Genomic DNA, 19,987 nt, shown 5'->3' on the forward strand with positions numbered 1-19,987 from the left:
GCAGGAATTGGGAAGTGGAGGCCGCTGTGGGCAGAATATTAGCACCCAACTCCCCACCCCCTCTCCTCTGCAAAAAAAAAAAATATTGTCAAGGACAGCAGCAAATACATCCCAAGAAGCTGTGAGGCAGAAATAAAATGGATCAGATGCTCCCTATCCCTGAGAAGAAAGGTACAATGTACGGGAGTGGTATTTCTTTTGACAGGCAGATGAGAGGAACTGTCAATTTTCAGCTATCTGGGCCAACTGGGAGGGGTCGTACAAAATGCAGAAACTATTTAAAAACAAAACTCCTGACTAGGGGCAGGCTGTGGCACAGCAGTGAAACACTGCAAGGTTGACCCACTTGGGAAGGTTCTGGGCTCATATGCAGTGAGCTCCCTGAGCATCCATTTGTGCACACGCCCGTGATCAGAGGCTGGCTGAAGCTGAGAGTGGATCATGGCATCAGGAGCCTGTTGAGGGTGGCATCTCTTTCTCCCTCTGTCTCTCGTGCTCGTTGAAGAAATAAATAAATAAACTTACAAAAATACCATACAAACCCCAAACCCTGGCTAGTATTTGTAAAGTGACCAGAGGTGTGGGTAGACTGTCCTTACCCATCAGACTGCCTCCCTCTCCAGCCCTGCCTGTTAGTTTGACCCTCAGAGGGGGATGCAAAACAGATTATGTGGTCGTGTCTAAGTAGATGAATGATTTTTAAGACAACTGAATGGCAAGTTCCAACCAGCGGAACAAACCCTCCTGTGCAGATGAGAAAACATGGCTGCTCGTGGCTGTCAGCTTAGAGGCTGTGAATGGGGGCTGGAGAGGGCTGCAGGCAAGACCAGGAGAGGAACAGGTGACCAAACTAGAGAAAACACAGGAATACGTGAGGGCCAAAGGGTGGGCGAGGATAGGGTGAGAGTGCTGCGTATTTACCGTGTCTTCCCAGAACACTGAGGAAGAGACAGGAGACCGCCCAGCCGCGGGCCGTGGGGAAATGAGGCTGCTGCAGCCTTTAATTTGAAACTCAGAGATGAGCTCCCCACACCTCGGCTGACTTCTGGGGCCTCTGCCTCAGATTTTTTTGTGTGTGATTTGCATCACAACCATCTATTTGCATCTCAACTGTCACACTGTACAAATGGTGGTTGTTGGTTTCAGCCCACCCCATTCCTTTCTTCCCAGGCTTCTGTGAGTTTTCTATAGCCCTGGCAAAGCATAAGAAATTACTCAGATGGATTTGACAATGCAGAGGGGGTCCTTGGGAGATAGAAAGGACCTCTTTCAAGCACCTTTGTTGCCACGAAAGGTCTGGCAGAGTCTGAGATTCAGTAAGAGGCTGAGCAGAATCTTAGATCTGGTGAGACGGCAGGCATGATCTAGACTTTCTAAATCAGATTAGCATCCTTATTCAGAACTACTGCCACAAAGTTCCAACTGAGAGGTTAAACTGCTTCCCCCTTCCCTTTCGATTTTCCATCAGCACCCTCTACTGCCTCACAGTGGGTGTTTGAGGTCATCCTTTCTATAGGAACTCAGACAGACCCAGTTTAGAAAAAGCCATGGGCCATTTCGTTGCTACTGTCATCATGCAACTGTGCATTAACTCAACCAATACTAATTTCCGGGGGGGGCTCCCAGGTTCCAGGCACAGTACGAGCACTGGAGAGCAAAACCAGACAGTCCCTGCCTGTGGGTCATTCACCAGAATCAGAGACCGTACGAATGAGGCCATCACACGGCGACTGTGAGATCAGTCCCAGGGTGTGCAAGAGGCTCACGGTTCCACGGAGCTGACAAAGGGTCTGACCTCCCTCGTGTGCCTCCCTTCCTTTAGGTTTGATTTGCTCAGTGAACACATTTTCCCGCCATACTGCGCAAATCCAGAGTCACCTTCAACCCAGACACAAATCCAAAAGAGGTATTCTCCTCTCAGAAAGGAAACTGTAAGAAATAGCAACTTAAAAAAAATCTTTCACAACAGTTGTCTGCTTTTGCTGTGATTCCCTGATATTTCTCGGATTCTGGGCACTCCAGGGAGCATTTATGTGCCAGTGGCCTCTGTCTTCTGGTCCCCTTGACAGGGTGGCTGAATACTCCACGTCGGGTACATGGGCCCTCAGTCATCTGCCTCCTCTAGGCCCAGGACGGGCCCTGGGAGCATCACCCGGCCAGTTTTGAGCCCCCCAGAGAAGAACAGGAGAAAGGAAAGCGCAGGAGGCAGCAGAGAGCAGTGTATCGCTCCCTCTTATCAAGGACCGAGGCCAGGACCACCTGTGGGGTAGTTCAGGGGCAGCCCCACTCGGATGACCTCAGGGTGGGTGATCTGGGCATCTGGGTGCCTCTTCTTGTGAGTGCTCTCTCTGCAGCACTGTGCCCTGGAGTACGGGGTTGCTGTGGAGAGGCTGTCAGTCTTGTACTGTTGGAGAAACTGGCCGGCTCCCTCAGGAGCGCAGCGGACGGTATCTGGTGGCGCTGGGCCTCCTGAGCAGAGCAAGCGTGCTGATGGATCTGCCCGAGTCGGGGGTGGTGGCCGGAGGCAGACTGGCCGCACACTTCCCTTAGCTTTCCTGCAGACGCTCAGAGCATCCAGCACAGAGACCTGAGATAAAACCACTGCGGTCAGGGCACCTTGACATCACCCAACCAGTCGTGGTGGGTGGGCCCTGGGGTTTCTGGCCTTACTGTTGGCAGTTCTCACTGCACCCAGTCCTGGCCAGGGAGCTGTGGCTCTGCGGAAGATGAGGATGGTCAACATCCATGTGGCAGGCTCCATGCTAGGCCCTGTATCCGTACAGTTCATCTCCTCCTTTCCACCTCTGCTTGCTGTCTTCTGGGGCAGAGGCGGACATTGAGCTGCTGCCCACATTTCCCAGCCTCCTGGCAGCGAGGTGGGCTGCATAGCTAGTTCTGGCCAATGGGCCCCACTGGGTACAGGTCCCAGAGCCACTTCTGGGCTGAGGCATCGACGCGCTGGTGCTCAGCCCTCTAGCTGGTACTTTGCTTGCTGCAGGCTGTGCACTTGAGTGCCTGCACAGAGTGGGCTGTCCCCGCTGCCCCAGGTGGACAAACAGTCCAAGTGAGAGCTGTGCTTTTATTTTGGGGTTAACTTGTTACGTAATATAAACTGACTGATGCATTCTCTTCCTTCCTTTCTTTAAGGGATGAACAAAGTGAGGCCTAAAAGATATTATTAATTCACTGAAGTGACAGAGTTATTGCACTGTATTAAGTCGGAAGTCCAACATACACGGGCCCTATCTAGTTCCAGAGCTTGTGCTGCCCACTACACAAGCTTCTCCCTCTACGCTGTCTCCAAAAGTAAGCCCAGATTCTTGGCTTGTCATTCGCGGTCCTCCCAGCCTGTGTGCTAGTCCACTTCCCCACCACACAAACCCTGCACTGTTCATGTGGGTTCTGCCTGCTCCCTGATCTGCTTGTACGTTTCTGCCATTGGGCCTCTCTGTGGGCAGCAGCCAGGCCCAGCCAGTCAGCCTTCCTGGGTGCCTGCCTCAGTCCTAGACTCCTCTCAGCAGAGCTTTCCTGATGCCCCAGCTCTGGCTGCTCCCTGCCTCAGTTGACCCATCATTGCCCACAGCCACTGGACTTCGGACCCTCACTCTGGCATTACTGTTTACATGAAATCAATAACGGATTTTCTTCCGAAGTGCTCACTCATAAAGTACTCCCTAAAATGGGGTTCCTGCAACTCTAGGGGATGCAAGATGATCCACTGGGGTATGAGGAAACATCAGAACTTGTTTTTATACCTGTTAATCTCCACCTTTCACAGTTTCTACAGTTTTGCATAGATTTTAAACTGTACACGAGACATTTGTATAAACACACCATTGGCCCCCTAGAACAGGGACCAGGGGTTATACCTGGCTCTCCCAAGGAGCCAAATCTAGCTCCCTGGGAACAGTGGGTGCTCAGTTCATACTTCCGCTGTCAGAGGCTGGGAAGTATGGGAAGACCGAGCAGGAGGTGGAGGCACATGCATGCGCTCAGTGGGTCTGACCTGCCCACGTGGCCCTGAGTCATTGTGGGGACTGAGCCTGGCTGAGAGAAGAGGATGCAGGTGGAGGGCCCTGGGAAGGCTCTGTGGGCAGTTCGCTGAGCTGCAGTGGAGAGGGGCTCCTCAGGAGTGTAGGAGGAAGCCCAGCCTGGGGCAAGGCCAGCGCAGGAGCCCCACGTGAGGAGTAATTGAAAGGAAGCACCTCGGGCTGGAAAACCTAATGGAATTCCTGAGCAGTGTGGGCCTGCCAGCGAGCGGTAATAAATAGAAGTCCTATTAAGGACAAGGGCTGCTGACGGGCAGGGAGAGGGGGTACAGGGAGGGGGGAGGAGCCAGGCTGAGAGGGTCCCTAGGGATGGGGACCTCAGAAACCAAGGATGCAGGGAGTGGTAGAGTTCATGGAGCCTCCCCCCATCCCTCGCTAACCCTCCCTCACTTCCTTCTAAGACTGAGCTCAGCCCAGGGCAGATCCCCTTGGGCAAAGTGATGCAGGTGTCCCAGACCCCAGGAGAGTCTTCTCATGGCCTGGGATCCTCCTTGACAGCACTAAGGTGTCCTGACTTATGTCCTCACATGGAAATGACACAAAAGCAGGGAGAAGACTTTCTGCCAAGGTCATCGTTTGTATAAGAGCCTCTAAACAGGGAACATGCATCCCGGAGTGAGCACGAGACGATCCAGCAGGCTGTGGAAAGTATACTTAAGGTTCATGTCTGCCTTTTCAAAGTGCTCGTTTTGTGTATGCGTCATAACGTACGCCCCAGATTAGTACAGCGATCATGTAGATGATGTCTAAGCAAATAACTGCACGTTGGAGATGTGTGTGCCCAAGCATGTTTACAGGGCGTAGTCCACAAGTTGGGAGATTTCGGCAGCCTTAGCCCCGGACACAGCAGGGAAAGCAGTACAGCAGTGTTCATTCCTATTTTATAGCTGAGGATTGGAAGCCCAGAGACCCCTGGCATTCCTACCAGGGTGACCCAGCCCAGGCTGGGCCGTGGGTCTGGACAGATCATATCCTCTGGGGACTCACCTCATCCTTGTCCACCACCTGGATGAATAGGGGGAGGGCAAAGCCGACCTGTGCCAACTCGGTGATGGCCACGCTGTACTCAGAGCTGTTGAACTCTGGGGCATTGTCATTGATGTCAATAACCAGGATATTGAAGGTTGTGGTGACTGTAGCATCAGACGGGGTACGGTCATCATTCAGCTCTGTGCCCTGCAGACAGAGGACAGTCACCAGGTGGGAAGGCAACCATAATCACAGGAATAGCTGTGGTTCACCAAATATTTTCTCAAGGCCAGGCGCTGGGCTTTAATGAGAATTACTCCATCTAATCCTCACCACAACCCAAGGAGGAAGAGTCTATCATTCATATCCCCATTCCTCTGCTAAGGAAACAGAAGCTCTTCATTCAGTTTCACAAATGATGAAACTGAGGCCAAGAACGTTTGTGCCGGTGGTTCCTCAAGACCTAAGTGAGCCTCTGCTGTGAGCTGAACACGGTGCTGGCACCATGAGGGTCCGGGTGCAACTCAGGAGTAGGTGGACTGATTCAGATAACCAGGCAGCCTGTTCCCACACCACTGCCCTAGTCCCCAGATACCCACGCCCAGTTCTGACCCCAACCTTCTGGGCCAGAATCTCTGGTACGTCTCATCAGCAACCCAGGGCATCTGGATTCACAGCCTACTCTCACTTTCTACATAAAGATGGGAAAACTGAGCTCAGAGTCGCACAGCAAGGAGGAGGTGGTGGCCAGCTGGGACTGAGCACCTTGCCTTGGTGGGAGGGAGCAGAGACAGGAGGGGAGGGCTGAGAGGAACCCATGGCCTTGGCTTTGGGTGGGGAAGATGCCCTCCCAGCTGGCCCACACCTGAGCACCAGGTGAGAGTAGGGAGCCAGTGGGTGAGTGAGGCCTCACAAATCCATCGCTGCACAGGCCCTCCCAAGGTCAAGGAGAGAAAGCAAGGACCAGGCTGGGCTGCACCACCCTCTCCAGGCCAGTGGAAGGGCACCTTCAGAGCCCCTTGCCTCAGTCTTTGGGCTACCCCCTCAATCAATGGCTGGGCATAGGAGGCCCCCTGTGGCCCAGGCAGGATCCATACCCCTAAATGGTTTACCAGGGAAAGTCTCAGCAAGTCATTAGTTTTAATTAAAACTGGCCGTGAGTGGCAAGTGGCTGCAGGGATCAGCTGGCTGTGGTTCCACCACACCTTCCAGGGTGGGGACTGCAGCACCTTCTACCCCCACTGCTGTTTCCTAACCCAGGGATGCTGTGAGATACAGGAGTGGGACGAAGCCCCAGAAATGGGGCTAACTCAAGAATCTGAAGCGGTTTCAGCAGAGAGCTCAGAATCATGGGACTGTGGTAGAGATCACAGGATGAACACCTACTATGTGCCTCCTTAGTCCCAATATGGGAATAGACTTTCCAATCCTGAGTGGTTGTTGACAATGGATGCCAAAGGCCCAGCAGCCCTGTACTTGCCAGCTGCTGGCCCCTTCCTGACGGGAGCCCTGAGTGAAAGTCCTTGGACACTGCTGAAGGCTGGTATTGTGGCATGGGATCCCCTTGACCTTAGAGAAGGGGCCCACCCCACCCCCCAGACCTCACCTTCACCGTCAGGATGAAGCCATGGCTGTACAGGGGGTTCTCCCGGTCAAGCAGGCCATTCAAGGTCAGTGCTCCACTGATGTAGTCCAGGGCGAAGATGCTGTTGGTATTCCCTGCAAGAGGAAGCAGCATCCCCGTGTGCTTGGGCTCAGGGCTAGTACACACAGAGTTGGGCCAGGCCCTCTCTGGCTGTTGAGGACTAAGTAACTGTAAATGGATGCTGGTTCAGAGTCATGGAAGGAGTGCTGAAGGGCAAGGTAGGTACTCAGGAAGTGCTGGTTTTGTCTGAGCTGGACCTTGGAGTACAGGCAAGATTGGGGAAAAGGTGGATAAACACTGATTGCACGCTGGAGAGTTAATGTCTCGGCCTTCGACACACCAAAATCGAAGGTAGAAGCTGTGGTGTACCCTTTCAGTGTTCCTGCTTGAAAGGGATTCTCTTATGGTAGGGACTCAAATCATCTCTCAGATGAACTAGGGAAAGTCGAGTGGGGACAGTTTCCTCTCTCACTGTAGACTTTGGGACAGGCTGTTCTTAGCCGATCCATGCTGAGTGACCTGCCTGTTGGCAAGGGAGCCCACTTCTAGCTGGGTGGGTGGCCAAGGCCTGCTTCCACTCTGTCTTCCCACTCCCTGTAGGGGTTAGCTGAGGCAGCGGAGGCGCTGTTGAGGACCATGGAGCCCATTCAAGTCTCTTGTCACTTTCTACTGTGGGCTTTAAGGTCTGACATGCGGCCTAGGAGGGGACATCATTCCAGCCTCTTCCTTGCCTAGAGCTTTCTTCTTTGCCAGAGAGGCCTGGATACCTTCCTGAGGGGTGTCACGTGGCTATGTTTGTGTAGTGGGGAGGACAGGGCTGCAAGGAGACATTTAAATGCATAAATAGAAGGACATTTCCTTAGCTGGGAACTTGCTGCTGTGAAAAGCAGACACAAGGGGATACTTGCTTTCATCTCTTCGCTTTGCTTACTCATTCATTCATCAAATAGTTTTTGGGCCTCTTCCATGTGCCAGGGACACGCTGAATGGGACATGCACAGGGCATTCACAGCACAGGGTGATCAGTACTGAGGTGTGATGAGGCAAGGGGGCTGGGTCCTCTGAGCCCCTAGGGCTGAGCTGAAGGGCTGCCCTGAGGAGAGACCTGGCGCCTCCTGCTTCCCCTCCCCCCACACGCACAGGCACAGCCCCCACCTCCCCACCCCAGCTTTCCATCATTCCAGATTTGCACAAAAATTTATTCTTTCCAATAAAGGAACCTATCAAATGTTTAACTAAATGTGATTCAAATTTTATCTTTGTGAGATTTTCCTCTATAAATCATTCACAAATGAGAAGCCTCTTATTGAGTGACGTGCTCTAGCTCGGTGTGGAAAGAGGGTTACTAGTCCTGGCACGCGCAGTCGGGTCTCCCCACTCAGCGCCTACACTCCGCTCATAACCACGCTGCCCACTCCCAACCCGGAATCTGTCCCCAGTATGTATAACATCCCTAGCCCCGACCTAGGCACCCTCTGCAATATACATGCAGGCAAATACTTCTCAACTGATACACCATCAGACTCGGGGCCTTCCCCCAGCACACACGTGTGCACACACGCGTCTCTTTTCACACATCCATCTGTGTGAAGTACACCTTCCAGCCTCCTGCAGAGCACGAATTGCTAACTCCCAGGTCCAAGAGCCAGAAAGGGCTACACCCAGGGAGCTGACAAGGCCACCGAGTGAGGCAGTGACTTGGAAGATCCTGCCGTTGCCATGACAACATCAGCACTCACTGGGATGCTGCTGGGCTTGGGCTGGGGCAGCCTAGGATGCCCTGGCCTCAAGCAGGGTAGGCCAAGGGCATGTCTCATTCAGAGATTTATTGCTTCCTTCATTCACTCATTCCTTCAAGTTCATATTGACCACCTACTGTGTACAAGTGCTGGGGAATTGGGAGAGAACAATGGCAAGGGTCATGTGTTCAGTCTCCTAGTAAAGACCTACAGTCACGAAGTAACCACAGCATTGGAAGTACGAGTCCTTGCTGAGCTAAACTCTTAGAGAAAAGCAACATGCAATAGAGAGAAGGTTAAGATTGTGCCCTTTGGAGGCCAACTGCATGGGTTTCAGTGATGGTTCTGCTACCTACTAGCTGTGTGACCTTGGCCCAGTCACTTATCACAGGTGGGCCTCAGTTTCCTAGTCTGTAAAATGGGAGTAATGATGGACTCCGCCCAAGTGTGGCTATGAGGAGTAAATGAATTAGTACAGTACCGGACACCTAGGAAGTGCTCAGCAAATGCCAGCGGCCTGCACTTTACCAGGGTGACTCCACTGGGCTTCCCCACCACACCACCCACTGAGCTGTGCCCACAGCTGTCCACCCAGCAGGGACTCGGAGTCAACCCCAAGCTCTTGCCAGGAGCACTTCCTCCAGGGCTCACGTTTATGGGTGGGCTGGTCTGAGGTGGGGACGAGATCAAAACCCTCAGGCTCACAGGGCATCACAGTCAGGCCCCAGACCTCTGCTGTGTCCACCACCCATCCCTGGGTTCAGGGCCAGGCCACCACTTCCTTGCTTCACTCCCTTCTCTTATCTGCCCACTGCCATGTCCTCCCTTCCTGGGGGTATGAGCTTGGCAGCACGCACACAAGTTTCTCTGCTAACCCTGGAACCTGATACCACCTTGTCAGATTCTGGTCTTCCATATATTCTTTCCCCAAGCCCCATGGGGGCTGAGGGCCGTGGGGGGGGGGCTCACCAGGGACGCCTTTCACCTGTTCAGCTTCTACTGCTGAGCAGAAGGGCAGCTGCTCCCCGCGTTGGCAGGTGCTGTCCTGAGCATGCAGGGGCGGGGGAGTGTGCGTGGCAGGGAGGGGTTCTTGGAGTAGAGGGAGGGCTGCTTCTTTAGTGTCCCAATGATTCTGGGAACTGGTGATTCTAAGCGACCACAAAAGAGAAAAGCAGGTCATCACTGACCCTGCTGGTTTCCTCGGGGGCAGCCACCTCTCCAGGAGCTGCAGGAATCAAGGTCTCTTCGGGTTTGCAAGAGAGAGAGGGAGAGGATTTGCATTGTACCTGCAGAAGGATTCAAGGCTGTCGGGAAGTGGGTCACAGCCTTCCATCCTCTATTCAATTAAAAAGTAATTGCAACTTTTAGTTGCCATGTGCCAGGCCCTGAGCACAGTTTGTACAACTGTATTATTTATTCTCTACAAGCACCTTCTGAAAAGATATCCTGTTTTCTGGGAACCAGCAGTTAGCGTAATGGCTATGTCGCTGGACTCCCACGTAGTCGACCGTGGTTCGTGTCCCGGACCCAGTGGCTTAAAACTCACGCCGGGCGCGTGTGCGTGCGTGCCCAAGATCCCGAGAGGAGAATGGAGGAGAAAGGATTGCGGCGTGACCATCCCCCCTGGGGGGTGATTTCTCGCTTTCTGTCTCTCTGTCTGTCGGGCGAGCGCACGCGCCCTACAGTGAAAACTCTCTCCAAAAAAAAAAAAAAAAAAAAAAAAAAAATCCTGTTTTCTGTGTGAGGAAGCAGGTTCAGAGGGGCTAAATAACTTGCCCCAGGTCACGTGACCTGAAAGTGACCATCTCAGACTTAGATTTACTTCCCTTCTCCCAGGCACTTGCCCCACACATTGGTGCCCGGCCCTATGCTAAGGTACAGAGAAAATGGTGACACAAATGAAAGACCATCACCCTTCATGTCAATGAAGTCACTTTTTTCTTAAGAGGGAATCCTAGATAAATATGATGCATTCCGGAAAGTTCTAGAGAAATTCCTCATCAAGAGAGTTCTACATAGCAGCAACGTCCATGTGGCAATGTGCCCCAGGAATCTCCTACAGTGGGGACTCGTGGGAGAAGGCAGGGCTGGGTCTCTCAGCACAAAGGTACTGATGGCAGTGCCTTTGGTCACTGAGGAAAAGTGGTCCAGGCAAGACCGGCCTTTACCTAGGAGGCAGCAAAGGAGTCAGAGAAGCCACAGTCAGAGAGGGAGGTGGGAAACCCGCAGGGTGCAGGTGCTCACAGACAGGCAGCAGGCAGTCCTGAGAAAGAGATGGTAGGCAGGGCAGGATGACACAGAGGGGTTTGAGGAGGAAGACGGCAAAGGCCATGCACAGGCTCTTCAGCTGCTCCCAGAGTCAGACTTCACTTAGGGAGCGAGGCACAGTGCACTGTGGTCGGGGAGAGGAGCATGATTGTCCGTTAGCCATCCAAACTTCAGAGGTTTGACTATCCTTGGCTACTCAGGCTCACATGTCATAAACCGTAGTCAGTTATTAACAAATTAATCAGAGTCACTGAGGGAGGACGGGGTCAGGGCCTGTAGGGGCTGCTCTGAGTTTGGTGTAAAAGACAAGGCACGAGGCAGACTCGGCAGCTAGAGGGCGCAATAGAGTCAGGCAACGGGCTGGCTGCTATTTTCCAGATGGTCAGAGGCCAAGGGAAAGGAGGGGAAGGGGAGAGGGAAACCGGGTGGGAGGGGCTGCAGGTGGGGTGACTGGGGGAGGTGGAAGGAAAGCTCCGTCTTTGTCTCTGGGTGCCTGGGAGAGCACAGGCTCAAGCCCCCACCTCGTATTCCTTCCAGGCAGGCAGGCTCTCCCTCCACCCGCCTCTCCGCTCCTGCCTGCTGCCAAATCTCATCACTCCCACATCTTGTCCCCTTGTTATCTGCCGGCAGCATCTTGACCCACAGTAGAGCCGGGTCTGGGCCAAGCAGTTTAGCGAATGGCTGATGGTGCGTGTGAGAATACAGGCTGATGGCTTTCAACTGCTTTGTCTGCTTTGCTGGGCCAATAGCCACTGCCCCCGTCCTCATGGCACGGTCCCCAGGGCTAAAGGAAAACCTAGGGCTCCCACCTTGGCCTGAGACCCCCCTGTCCTCAGATCCAGTGTTGCCTGCCACAGGAAGCTCCGCCATCTCAGCTCCTGGGAGCTCATGAGCGCTGGGCTGGCTTATGCAGAACTGGAGGGGCTGCCAGTACTGAGGGCTTCCCTGGCCCTCACCCCAGGGCTGGGATCGCATGCCTCCAACGCCAGCAGTCCCCGGGATGATGCTCATTGTCTATTTGTTGGGGAGCCTGGCATTCTGCTCTCTCCCTCTGCGGCAATCAGGAAGGGTCTCAAGCAGCATTCCCACCCGGAGGTGGGAATATACTCGGGGTCTAGCCCTGTGCTGGGCCATGGGGGAGAAAAGAAGGAACTAGCTATGCCTTTTTTAGGAGCTCATCACCTGCTTCTGGGCCTAGGCTTCATCCCTGCAAATGCCAGCCCTTGGATAGAGGCAGGAGGTGGATGGGATGATCTTTGGGACCCTCATCCCTCACGTGGCTGGAACCGGGTCATGGTAGGGACCTGTCTCAGGGACAAGAGCTGAACCTGAACTGGGATTTGCGCCTCTTCCTTCTGACATCTCTCTTTAGGTCCTGGTCTGTGCCTGGGGTCTACTCCATTAACACCCAGTGTAGACCGCCTACTGAGCAGAAACTCACAGGGGAAAAAAAGACCTCAGTGCCAACGACAGCTCTGTGCTTACCAGCTGTGAGGCTCCCTGCAAGTTGCTAATTCCTCTGGGCCAAATCCCTCTCTGTGAAGTTTGGATAACAGCTCCCACCTCACTGGCTGTGTGAGAAGCAGGCGTGCCCATGTATGTAAAGCACCTACTGTGGTATGCATTTGGGTTCCTGTCAGTTCTATTCCTGCCATGCCAGTTTCTGCATAGAAGATCCAGATCAGGTTAGTCCCAGCTGAGGCCTGTCTCGTCCCAAGTTGTAGGAGCTTTTCCCTGTGGTGAGTTCTTACCTCGTGCCAAGCATCATGTAAAGTATCCCATAGGCATAACTTTTTCAGTGTTCCCAAAGCCTCCATGAGATAGGTATCACATCCCATTTTATAGATGAGGAAACAGAGGCCCAGAGTGGTTAAAAATAACTGCCACGAGGCCAGCAGATGGCATAGTGCTTACGTCGCTGGACTCCCACATAGCTGACCACAGTTTTGAGTCCCAGACCTGGTGGCTTGAAAATCATGCCAGGTGCATGTGTGTGCATGCCCAAGATCCTAGGAGGAGAATGGAGGACAAGGAATTGCAGCATGGCCATCTCCCTGGGGATGCCCCCCACCCCCGTTTCTCTCTCTCTCTCTCTCTCTAGCTCTCTGCTGAGTGCACTTACCCTAAGGCAAAAACAAAAACAGCAACAAAAACCCCCCCATAAAACTGGCATTAGGTTATCCAGGTGGGGAGGAGTGTAGCAAGGAGTTAAACTCAGCTCCCATGAAGATACAGAGTCCATGTTCCGATCCAGAGGTCCCTGGACTGGCCGCTCTCCCTGTCAGTGTAGCTCATTACATAGGCATGTGCGTGCAGCCTAAGCCCCTGAACCCCTGCAGGCCCACCACTGTCCAGGGAAACCATATCTTTCTGACTAGTCTGGAATCATATCACTGCATAATGAAAATTGGGAGTCAGTCTGAGATATGGGCTTCGGGCAAGATAGCTTATGAATTAAAAATTGCTACTCAGCTGCCTGCTGACAAAGGGGCCTGCGTCCTGGGTGGCACCTGGGCTGGGCTGCATTCAACAGCTCCATGATCAACATATGGCAGCCAGTGGTGTGGGTTACCTTGCTTTTCAGGAGGGACCGGCTGGGAGCTTGCTGCCTCTCCTAAAGACCCCAGGCGTGGGCTATTCAGCCTGCCCCTCCTGAAAGATTCCCAGCCATGTAGGGAACTTCTCTTTGCTGGATGCCTCTTCTGCATCCAGGTTTCAGCTCAAATGTCACTCCATAGAAGAACCCTCCCCAGGCATCCCACCTTACCACTCTCACTCCTATCACTCCCTACTCCATTATCCTCTTTTATTTCTTTCAAAGCACTTTCACTTTCTGAGCTTTGTTTTTGAGCTGTTCATGTGTTTCTGCGATCTGTCTTCCCCCACTGGAACAGAAGCCCCGGGAGGGTGGGGGCGTGTTCCCCAAATACCCAGCTGATAAGTAGTGATGATCAATAAAGGTTTTCCGAATGAATGAGTGGGATGTCTGGGACCATTCTGAGGCAGGTATAAAAGGCTGCAGAACAGAATGATACTGGGGTGACTCACAATGTCACACATCATAAAGACACAGCCACTGCGCCAGGGCCTATGAGGAGGGATTGGCCCATTAGCAAGTCCAGGTGGAGCTATCATAGCCTTCTGATGCAACCAGTGATATGTTTGTGTGAACTGGGCCATCTCGGTTAATTATAGTTATTACTGTCCAGTCAGGGAAGGACAACCTCCAGTTCCTCCAGTAGGTGCGAATTGCAGCCTGCTTGTCTCGCAGGGATTTCACTGGATGACAGTTTTCATATAGCTCACTTAAACCAACAAATGGTCACCTCTCCTAGTAAGATTACCAACTGGACTCTGATTAATTTGTTAATAACTGACTACGGTTTATGACATGTGAGCCTGAGTAGCCAAGGATAGTCAAACCTCTGAAGTTTGGATGGCGAATGGGCAATCATGCTCCTCTCCCCGACCACAGTGCACTGTGCCTCGCTCCCTAAGAAAATAAGAGTCTCAGAGAGGGGGCCCTGGTCCTCTGAGGATGGACACCAGCAAGACCTCACCAGAACGATGGCCAGAATCAGTCTTTCCATGGCCCAAGAAACCTTTACTCCATAACCAGGGGAACGGCTCCGAAGGAAATAAACATGAATGCGTGCACAAAGGCAGCCACCAGGATAGGATGCCCACCCCAGTGCTGTGTAACAAAACTGGGGGCCACGTAAATGCCCAACAAGAAGGGTCTGGTTAAGTAAGTTCTAATATGAAATTCAGTCAGTTGCTAAAAAGTTGCAGAGGTGTGTGACTCGAAAAGATAGGTGTATTGAAAACAGGTTAAAGGAGAAAGAGGGGGTCAGCACCCAGAGATCTCCCTGGACATGCTGTGTCTGTGATGCTCACTTGCCAGGGCTGCTGAGCTGGGGACGAATCACGGCATGGAACACCTTACTGGGGGTGCTCTCTGCTGTCTCTTTTGCTCATGGAAGAAATATATAAATTTTAAAAAGTCACAAAATAGTACAGTTCTGTCAGATGCTTTCTTTTGGTTTAGAAAGATATGCATAAAAGAAGGGAATAAAATGAACTGGCCCCACAGCTCACCGGTTAAGTGCTGTGCATGGGAAAGCCAGATCTCACGTGGCCAATTGCAGTTAGAATCCCAACCCCAGCAGCTTTGAAAGCATGCCAGGCACGTGTGTGTGCATGCCAAAAATTCTAACAGGATGGAAAACTGGAGGAAAAAGGATTGCAGTGTGATCATGTCCCATTGCGGGGTGCTTTCCCTCTCTCTTAGGGCAGGCAATGTGCTACCAACCCTCAAAAAAATGAATGTTAGCAAAGATTACCTGAGTGGTGGTGTAAAAAAACAGTTTTTCACCCTAGGCACTATGGACATTTTAGGCAAGATACATTTTTTGTTTTGTTTTATTTTTCCATGGAATGCATCTGCTCACTGGAGAGACAGAGAGAGTGAGAAGGAAAGTGAGGAAGCACCGCCTGTGGGGCGTGGTCATGCTGCAATCCCTCCTCTTCCATTTCTCCGTCCTTTTTGGGATTTTGGGCATGCTCATACACACACTTGGTATATCTTTCAAGTTGCCAGATCTGGGGCTTAAACCAAGTGGTTGGCCATGTGGGATCCGGTTGTCTTAACAACCAGACCACAGGCTGGTCCTCTTTCTCTCTCTTGTGCATGCATACATGTGCACGCACACACAAACACTCTCTATCATTAATAAAATAAATTCACTTAAAAAAAAAAGCCTCAAAGTTCTGCAACTAGATAGAGGCAATGGTTGTAAAACATTGTGAATCTAATGAATGCCACTGAACCATATGATTTAAAATGGTAAATTTTATGTCAGGTGCATTTCACCAAACACACACACACACACACACACACACACACACGCTTTCAACTGCTTTGTCTGCTTTGCTGGGCCAATAGCCACTGCCCCCGTCCTCATGGCACGGTCCCCAGGGCTAAAGGAAAACCTAGGGCTCCCACCTTGGCCTGAGACCCCCCTGTCCTCAGATCCAGTGTTGCCTGCCACAGGAAGCTCCGCCATCTCAGCTCCTGGGAGCTCATGAGCGCTGGGCTGGCTTATGCAGAACTGGAGGGGCTGCCAGTACTGAGGGCTTCCCTGGCCCTCACCCCAGGGCTGGGATCGCATGCCTCCAACGCCAGCAGTCCCCGGGATGATGCTCATTGTCTATTTGTTGGGGAGCCTGGCATTCTGCTCTCTCCCTCTGCGGCAATCAGGAAGGGTCTCAAGCAGCATTCCCACCCGGAGGTGGGAATATACTCGGGGTCTAGCCCTGTGCTGGGCCATGGGGGAGAAAAGAAGGAACTAGCTATGCCTTTTTTAGGAGCTCATCACCTGCTTCTGGGCCTAGGCTTCATCCCTGCAAATGCCAGCCCTTGGATAGAGGCAGGAGGTGGATGGGATGATCTTTGGGACCCTCATCCCTCACGTGGCTGGAACCGGGTCATGGTAGGGACCTGTCTCAGGGACAAGAGCTGAACCTGAACTGGGATTTGCGCCTCTTCCTTCTGACATCTCTCTTTAGGTCCTGGTCTGTGCCTGGGGTCTACTCCATTAACACCCAGTGTAGACCGCCTACTGAGCAGAAACTCACAGGGGAAAAAAAGACCTCAGTGCCAACGACAGCTCTGTGCTTACCAGCTGTGAGGCTCCCTGCAAGTTGCTAATTCCTCTGGGCCAAATCCCTCTCTGTGAAGTTTGGATAACAGCTCCCACCTCACTGGCTGTGTGAGAAGCAGGCGTGCCCATGTATGTAAAGCACCTACTGTGGTATGCATTTGGGTTCCTGTCAGTTCTATTCCTGCCATGCCAGTTTCTGCATAGAAGATCCAGATCAGGTTAGTCCCAGCTGAGGCCTGTCTCGTCCCAAGTTGTAGGAGCTTTTCCCTGTGGTGAGTTCTTACCTCGTGCCAAGCATCATGTAAAGTATCCCATAGGCATAACTTTTTCAGTGTTCCCAAAGCCTCCATGAGATAGGTATCACATCCCATTTTATAGATGAGGAAACAGAGGCCCAGAGTGGTTAAAAATAACTGCCACGAGGCCAGCAGATGGCATAGTGCTTACGTCGCTGGACTCCCACATAGCTGACCACAGTTTTGAGTCCCAGACCTGGTGGCTTGAAAATCATGCCAGGTGCATGTGTGTGCATGCCCAAGATCCTAGGAGGAGAATGGAGGACAAGGAATTGCAGCATGGCCATCTCCCTGGGGATGCCCCCCACCCCCGTTTCTCTCTCTCTCTCTCTCTCTAGCTCTCTGCTGAGTGCACTTACCCTAAGGCAAAAACAAAAACAGCAACAAAAACCCCCCCATAAAACTGGCATTAGGTTATCCAGGTGGGGAGGAGTGTAGCAAGGAGTTAAACTCAGCTCCCATGAAGATACAGAGTCCATGTTCCGATCCAGAGGTCCCTGGACTGGCCGCTCTCCCTGTCAGTGTAGCTCATTACATAGGCATGTGCGTGCAGCCTAAGCCCCTGAACCCCTGCAGGCCCACCACTGTCCAGGGAAACCATATCTTTCTGACTAGTCTGGAATCATATCACTGCATAATGAAAATTGGGAGTCAGTCTGAGATATGGGCTTCGGGCAAGATAGCTTATGAATTAAAAATTGCTACTCAGCTGCCTGCTGACAAAGGGGCCTGCGTCCTGGGTGGCACCTGGGCTGGGCTGCATTCAACAGCTCCATGATCAACATATGGCAGCCAGTGGTGTGGGTTACCTTGCTTTTCAGGAGGGACCGGCTGGGAGCTTGCTGCCTCTCCTAAAGACCCCAGGCGTGGGCTATTCAGCCTGCCCCTCCTGAAAGATTCCCAGCCATGTAGGGAACTTCTCTTTGCTGGATGCCTCTTCTGCATCCAGGTTTCAGCTCAAATGTCACTCCATAGAAGAACCCTCCCCAGGCATCCCACCTTACCACTCTCACTCCTATCACTCCCTACTCCATTATCCTCTTTTATTTCTTTCAAAGCACTTTCACTTTCTGAGCTTTGTTTTTGAGCTGTTCATGTGTTTCTGCGATCTGTCTTCCCCCACTGGAACAGAAGCCCCGGGAGGGTGGGGGCGTGTTCCCCAAATACCCAGCTGATAAGTAGTGATGATCAATAAAGGTTTTCCGAATGAATGAGTGGGATGTCTGGGACCATTCTGAGGCAGGTATAAAAGGCTGCAGAACAGAATGATACTGGGGTGACTCACAATGTCACACATCATAAAGACACAGCCACTGCGCCAGGGCCTATGAGGAGGGATTGGCCCATTAGCAAGTCCAGGTGGAGCTATCATAGCCTTCTGATGCAACCAGTGATATGTTTGTGTGAACTGGGCCATCTCGGTTAATTATAGTTATTACTGTCCAGTCAGGGAAGGACAACCTCCAGTTCCTCCAGTAGGTGCGAATTGCAGCCTGCTTGTCTCGCAGGGATTTCACTGGATGACAGTTTTCATATAGCTCACTTAAACCAACAAATGGTCACCTCTCCTAGTAAGATTACCAACTGGACTCTGATTAATTTGTTAATAACTGACTACGGTTTATGACATGTGAGCCTGAGTAGCCAAGGATAGTCAAACCTCTGAAGTTTGGATGGCGAATGGGCAATCATGCTCCTCTCCCCGACCACAGTGCACTGTGCCTCGCTCCCTAAGAAAATAAGAGTCTCAGAGAGGGGGCCCTGGTCCTCTGAGGATGGACACCAGCAAGACCTCACCAGAACGATGGCCAGAATCAGTCTTTCCATGGCCCAAGAAACCTTTACTCCATAACCAGGGGAACGGCTCCGAAGGAAATAAACATGAATGCGTGCACAAAGGCAGCCACCAGGATAGGATGCCCACCCCAGTGCTGTGTAACAAAACTGGGGGCCACGTAAATGCCCAACAAGAAGGGTCTGGTTAAGTAAGTTCTAATATGAAATTCAGTCAGTTGCTAAAAAGTTGCAGAGGTGTGTGACTCGAAAAGATAGGTGTATTGAAAACAGGTTAAAGGAGAAAGAGGGGGTCAGCACCCAGAGATCTCCCTGGACATGCTGTGTCTGTGATGCTCACTTGCCAGGGCTGCTGAGCTGGGGACGAATCACGGCATGGAACACCTTACTGGGGGTGCTCTCTGCTGTCTCTTTTGCTCATGGAAGAAATATATAAATTTTAAAAAGTCACAAAATAGTACAGTTCTGTCAGATGCTTTCTTTTGGTTTAGAAAGATATGCATAAAAGAAGGGAATAAAATGAACTGGCCCCACAGCTCACCGGTTAAGTGCTGTGCATGGGAAAGCCAGATCTCACGTGGCCAATTGCAGTTAGAATCCCAACCCCAGCAGCTTTGAAAGCATGCCAGGCACGTGTGTGTGCATGCCAAAAATTCTAACAGGATGGAAAACTGGAGGAAAAAGGATTGCAGTGTGATCATGTCCCATTGCGGGGTGCTTTCCCTCTCTCTTAGGGCAGGCAATGTGCTACCAACCCTCAAAAAAATGAATGTTAGCAAAGATTACCTGAGTGGTGGTGTAAAAAAACAGTTTTTCACCCTAGGCACTATGGACATTTTAGGCAAGATACATTTTTTGTTTTGTTTTATTTTTCCATGGAATGCATCTGCTCACTGGAGAGACAGAGAGAGTGAGAAGGAAAGTGAGGAAGCACCGCCTGTGGGGCGTGGTCATGCTGCAATCCCTCCTCTTCCATTTCTCCGTCCTTTTTGGGATTTTGGGCATGCTCATACACACACTTGGTATATCTTTCAAGTTGCCAGATCTGGGGCTTAAACCAAGTGGTTGGCCATGTGGGATCCGGTTGTCTTAACAACCAGACCACAGGCTGGTCCTCTTTCTCTCTCTTGTGCATGCATACATGTGCACGCACACACAAACACTCTCTATCATTAATAAAATAAATTCACTTAAAAAAAAAAGCCTCAAAGTTCTGCAACTAGATAGAGGCAATGGTTGTAAAACATTGTGAATCTAATGAATGCCACTGAACCATATGATTTAAAATGGTAAATTTTATGTCAGGTGCATTTCACCAAACACACACACACACACACACACACACACACAGAGTCCCCATGTGTGATGGTGTGTGTCTATGAGGTGGTACTAGAGACAGACTGATTTGAAAACTGAGTCACTTCCACGAGTAATTCTTCTTCTAACTGGGTTCCCACCATCACTCACAATAATTCATTAGTAATTTAATTCAATTAATTCAATTAAAGACTTTAATCTCCTTGAGGGCAGGAGCCTTCCTGGCCTTGGCCACGGCTACATCAGC

The 19,987-nt window shown here is 51.6% G+C and overlaps 1 protein-coding gene across 4 annotated transcripts in view; it reads right to left on the bottom strand.

Annotated features, from left to right (window-relative positions):
* The window catches only part of CDH23 (cadherin related 23), a 410,231-nt gene that overhangs the window by 198,414 nt on the left and 191,830 nt on the right, over window positions 1-19,987 (bottom strand). For all 4 annotated transcript variants that reach the window (XR_003548152.1, XM_006170102.1, XM_027768917.1 and 1 more), the window contains exons 9-10: window positions 6,625-6,737; window positions 5,037-5,225 (exon numbers count right to left, since the gene is read on the bottom strand). Coding sequence is in view for 3 of the 4 variants with exons in the window: in XM_006170102.1 (XP_006170164.1) it covers window positions 5,037-5,225; window positions 6,625-6,737 (302 nt within the window). In the remaining variant the exon portion in view is untranslated. The remainder of the gene's footprint in view (window positions 1-5,036; window positions 5,226-6,624; window positions 6,738-19,987) is intronic.

This window comes from Tupaia chinensis, unplaced genomic scaffold (genome assembly GCF_000334495.1).
Source record: "Tupaia chinensis unplaced genomic scaffold, TupChi_1.0 Scaffold148012_1, whole genome shotgun sequence".
In the NCBI taxonomy this organism is placed as follows: Eukaryota; Metazoa; Chordata; class Mammalia; order Scandentia; family Tupaiidae; genus Tupaia; species Tupaia belangeri.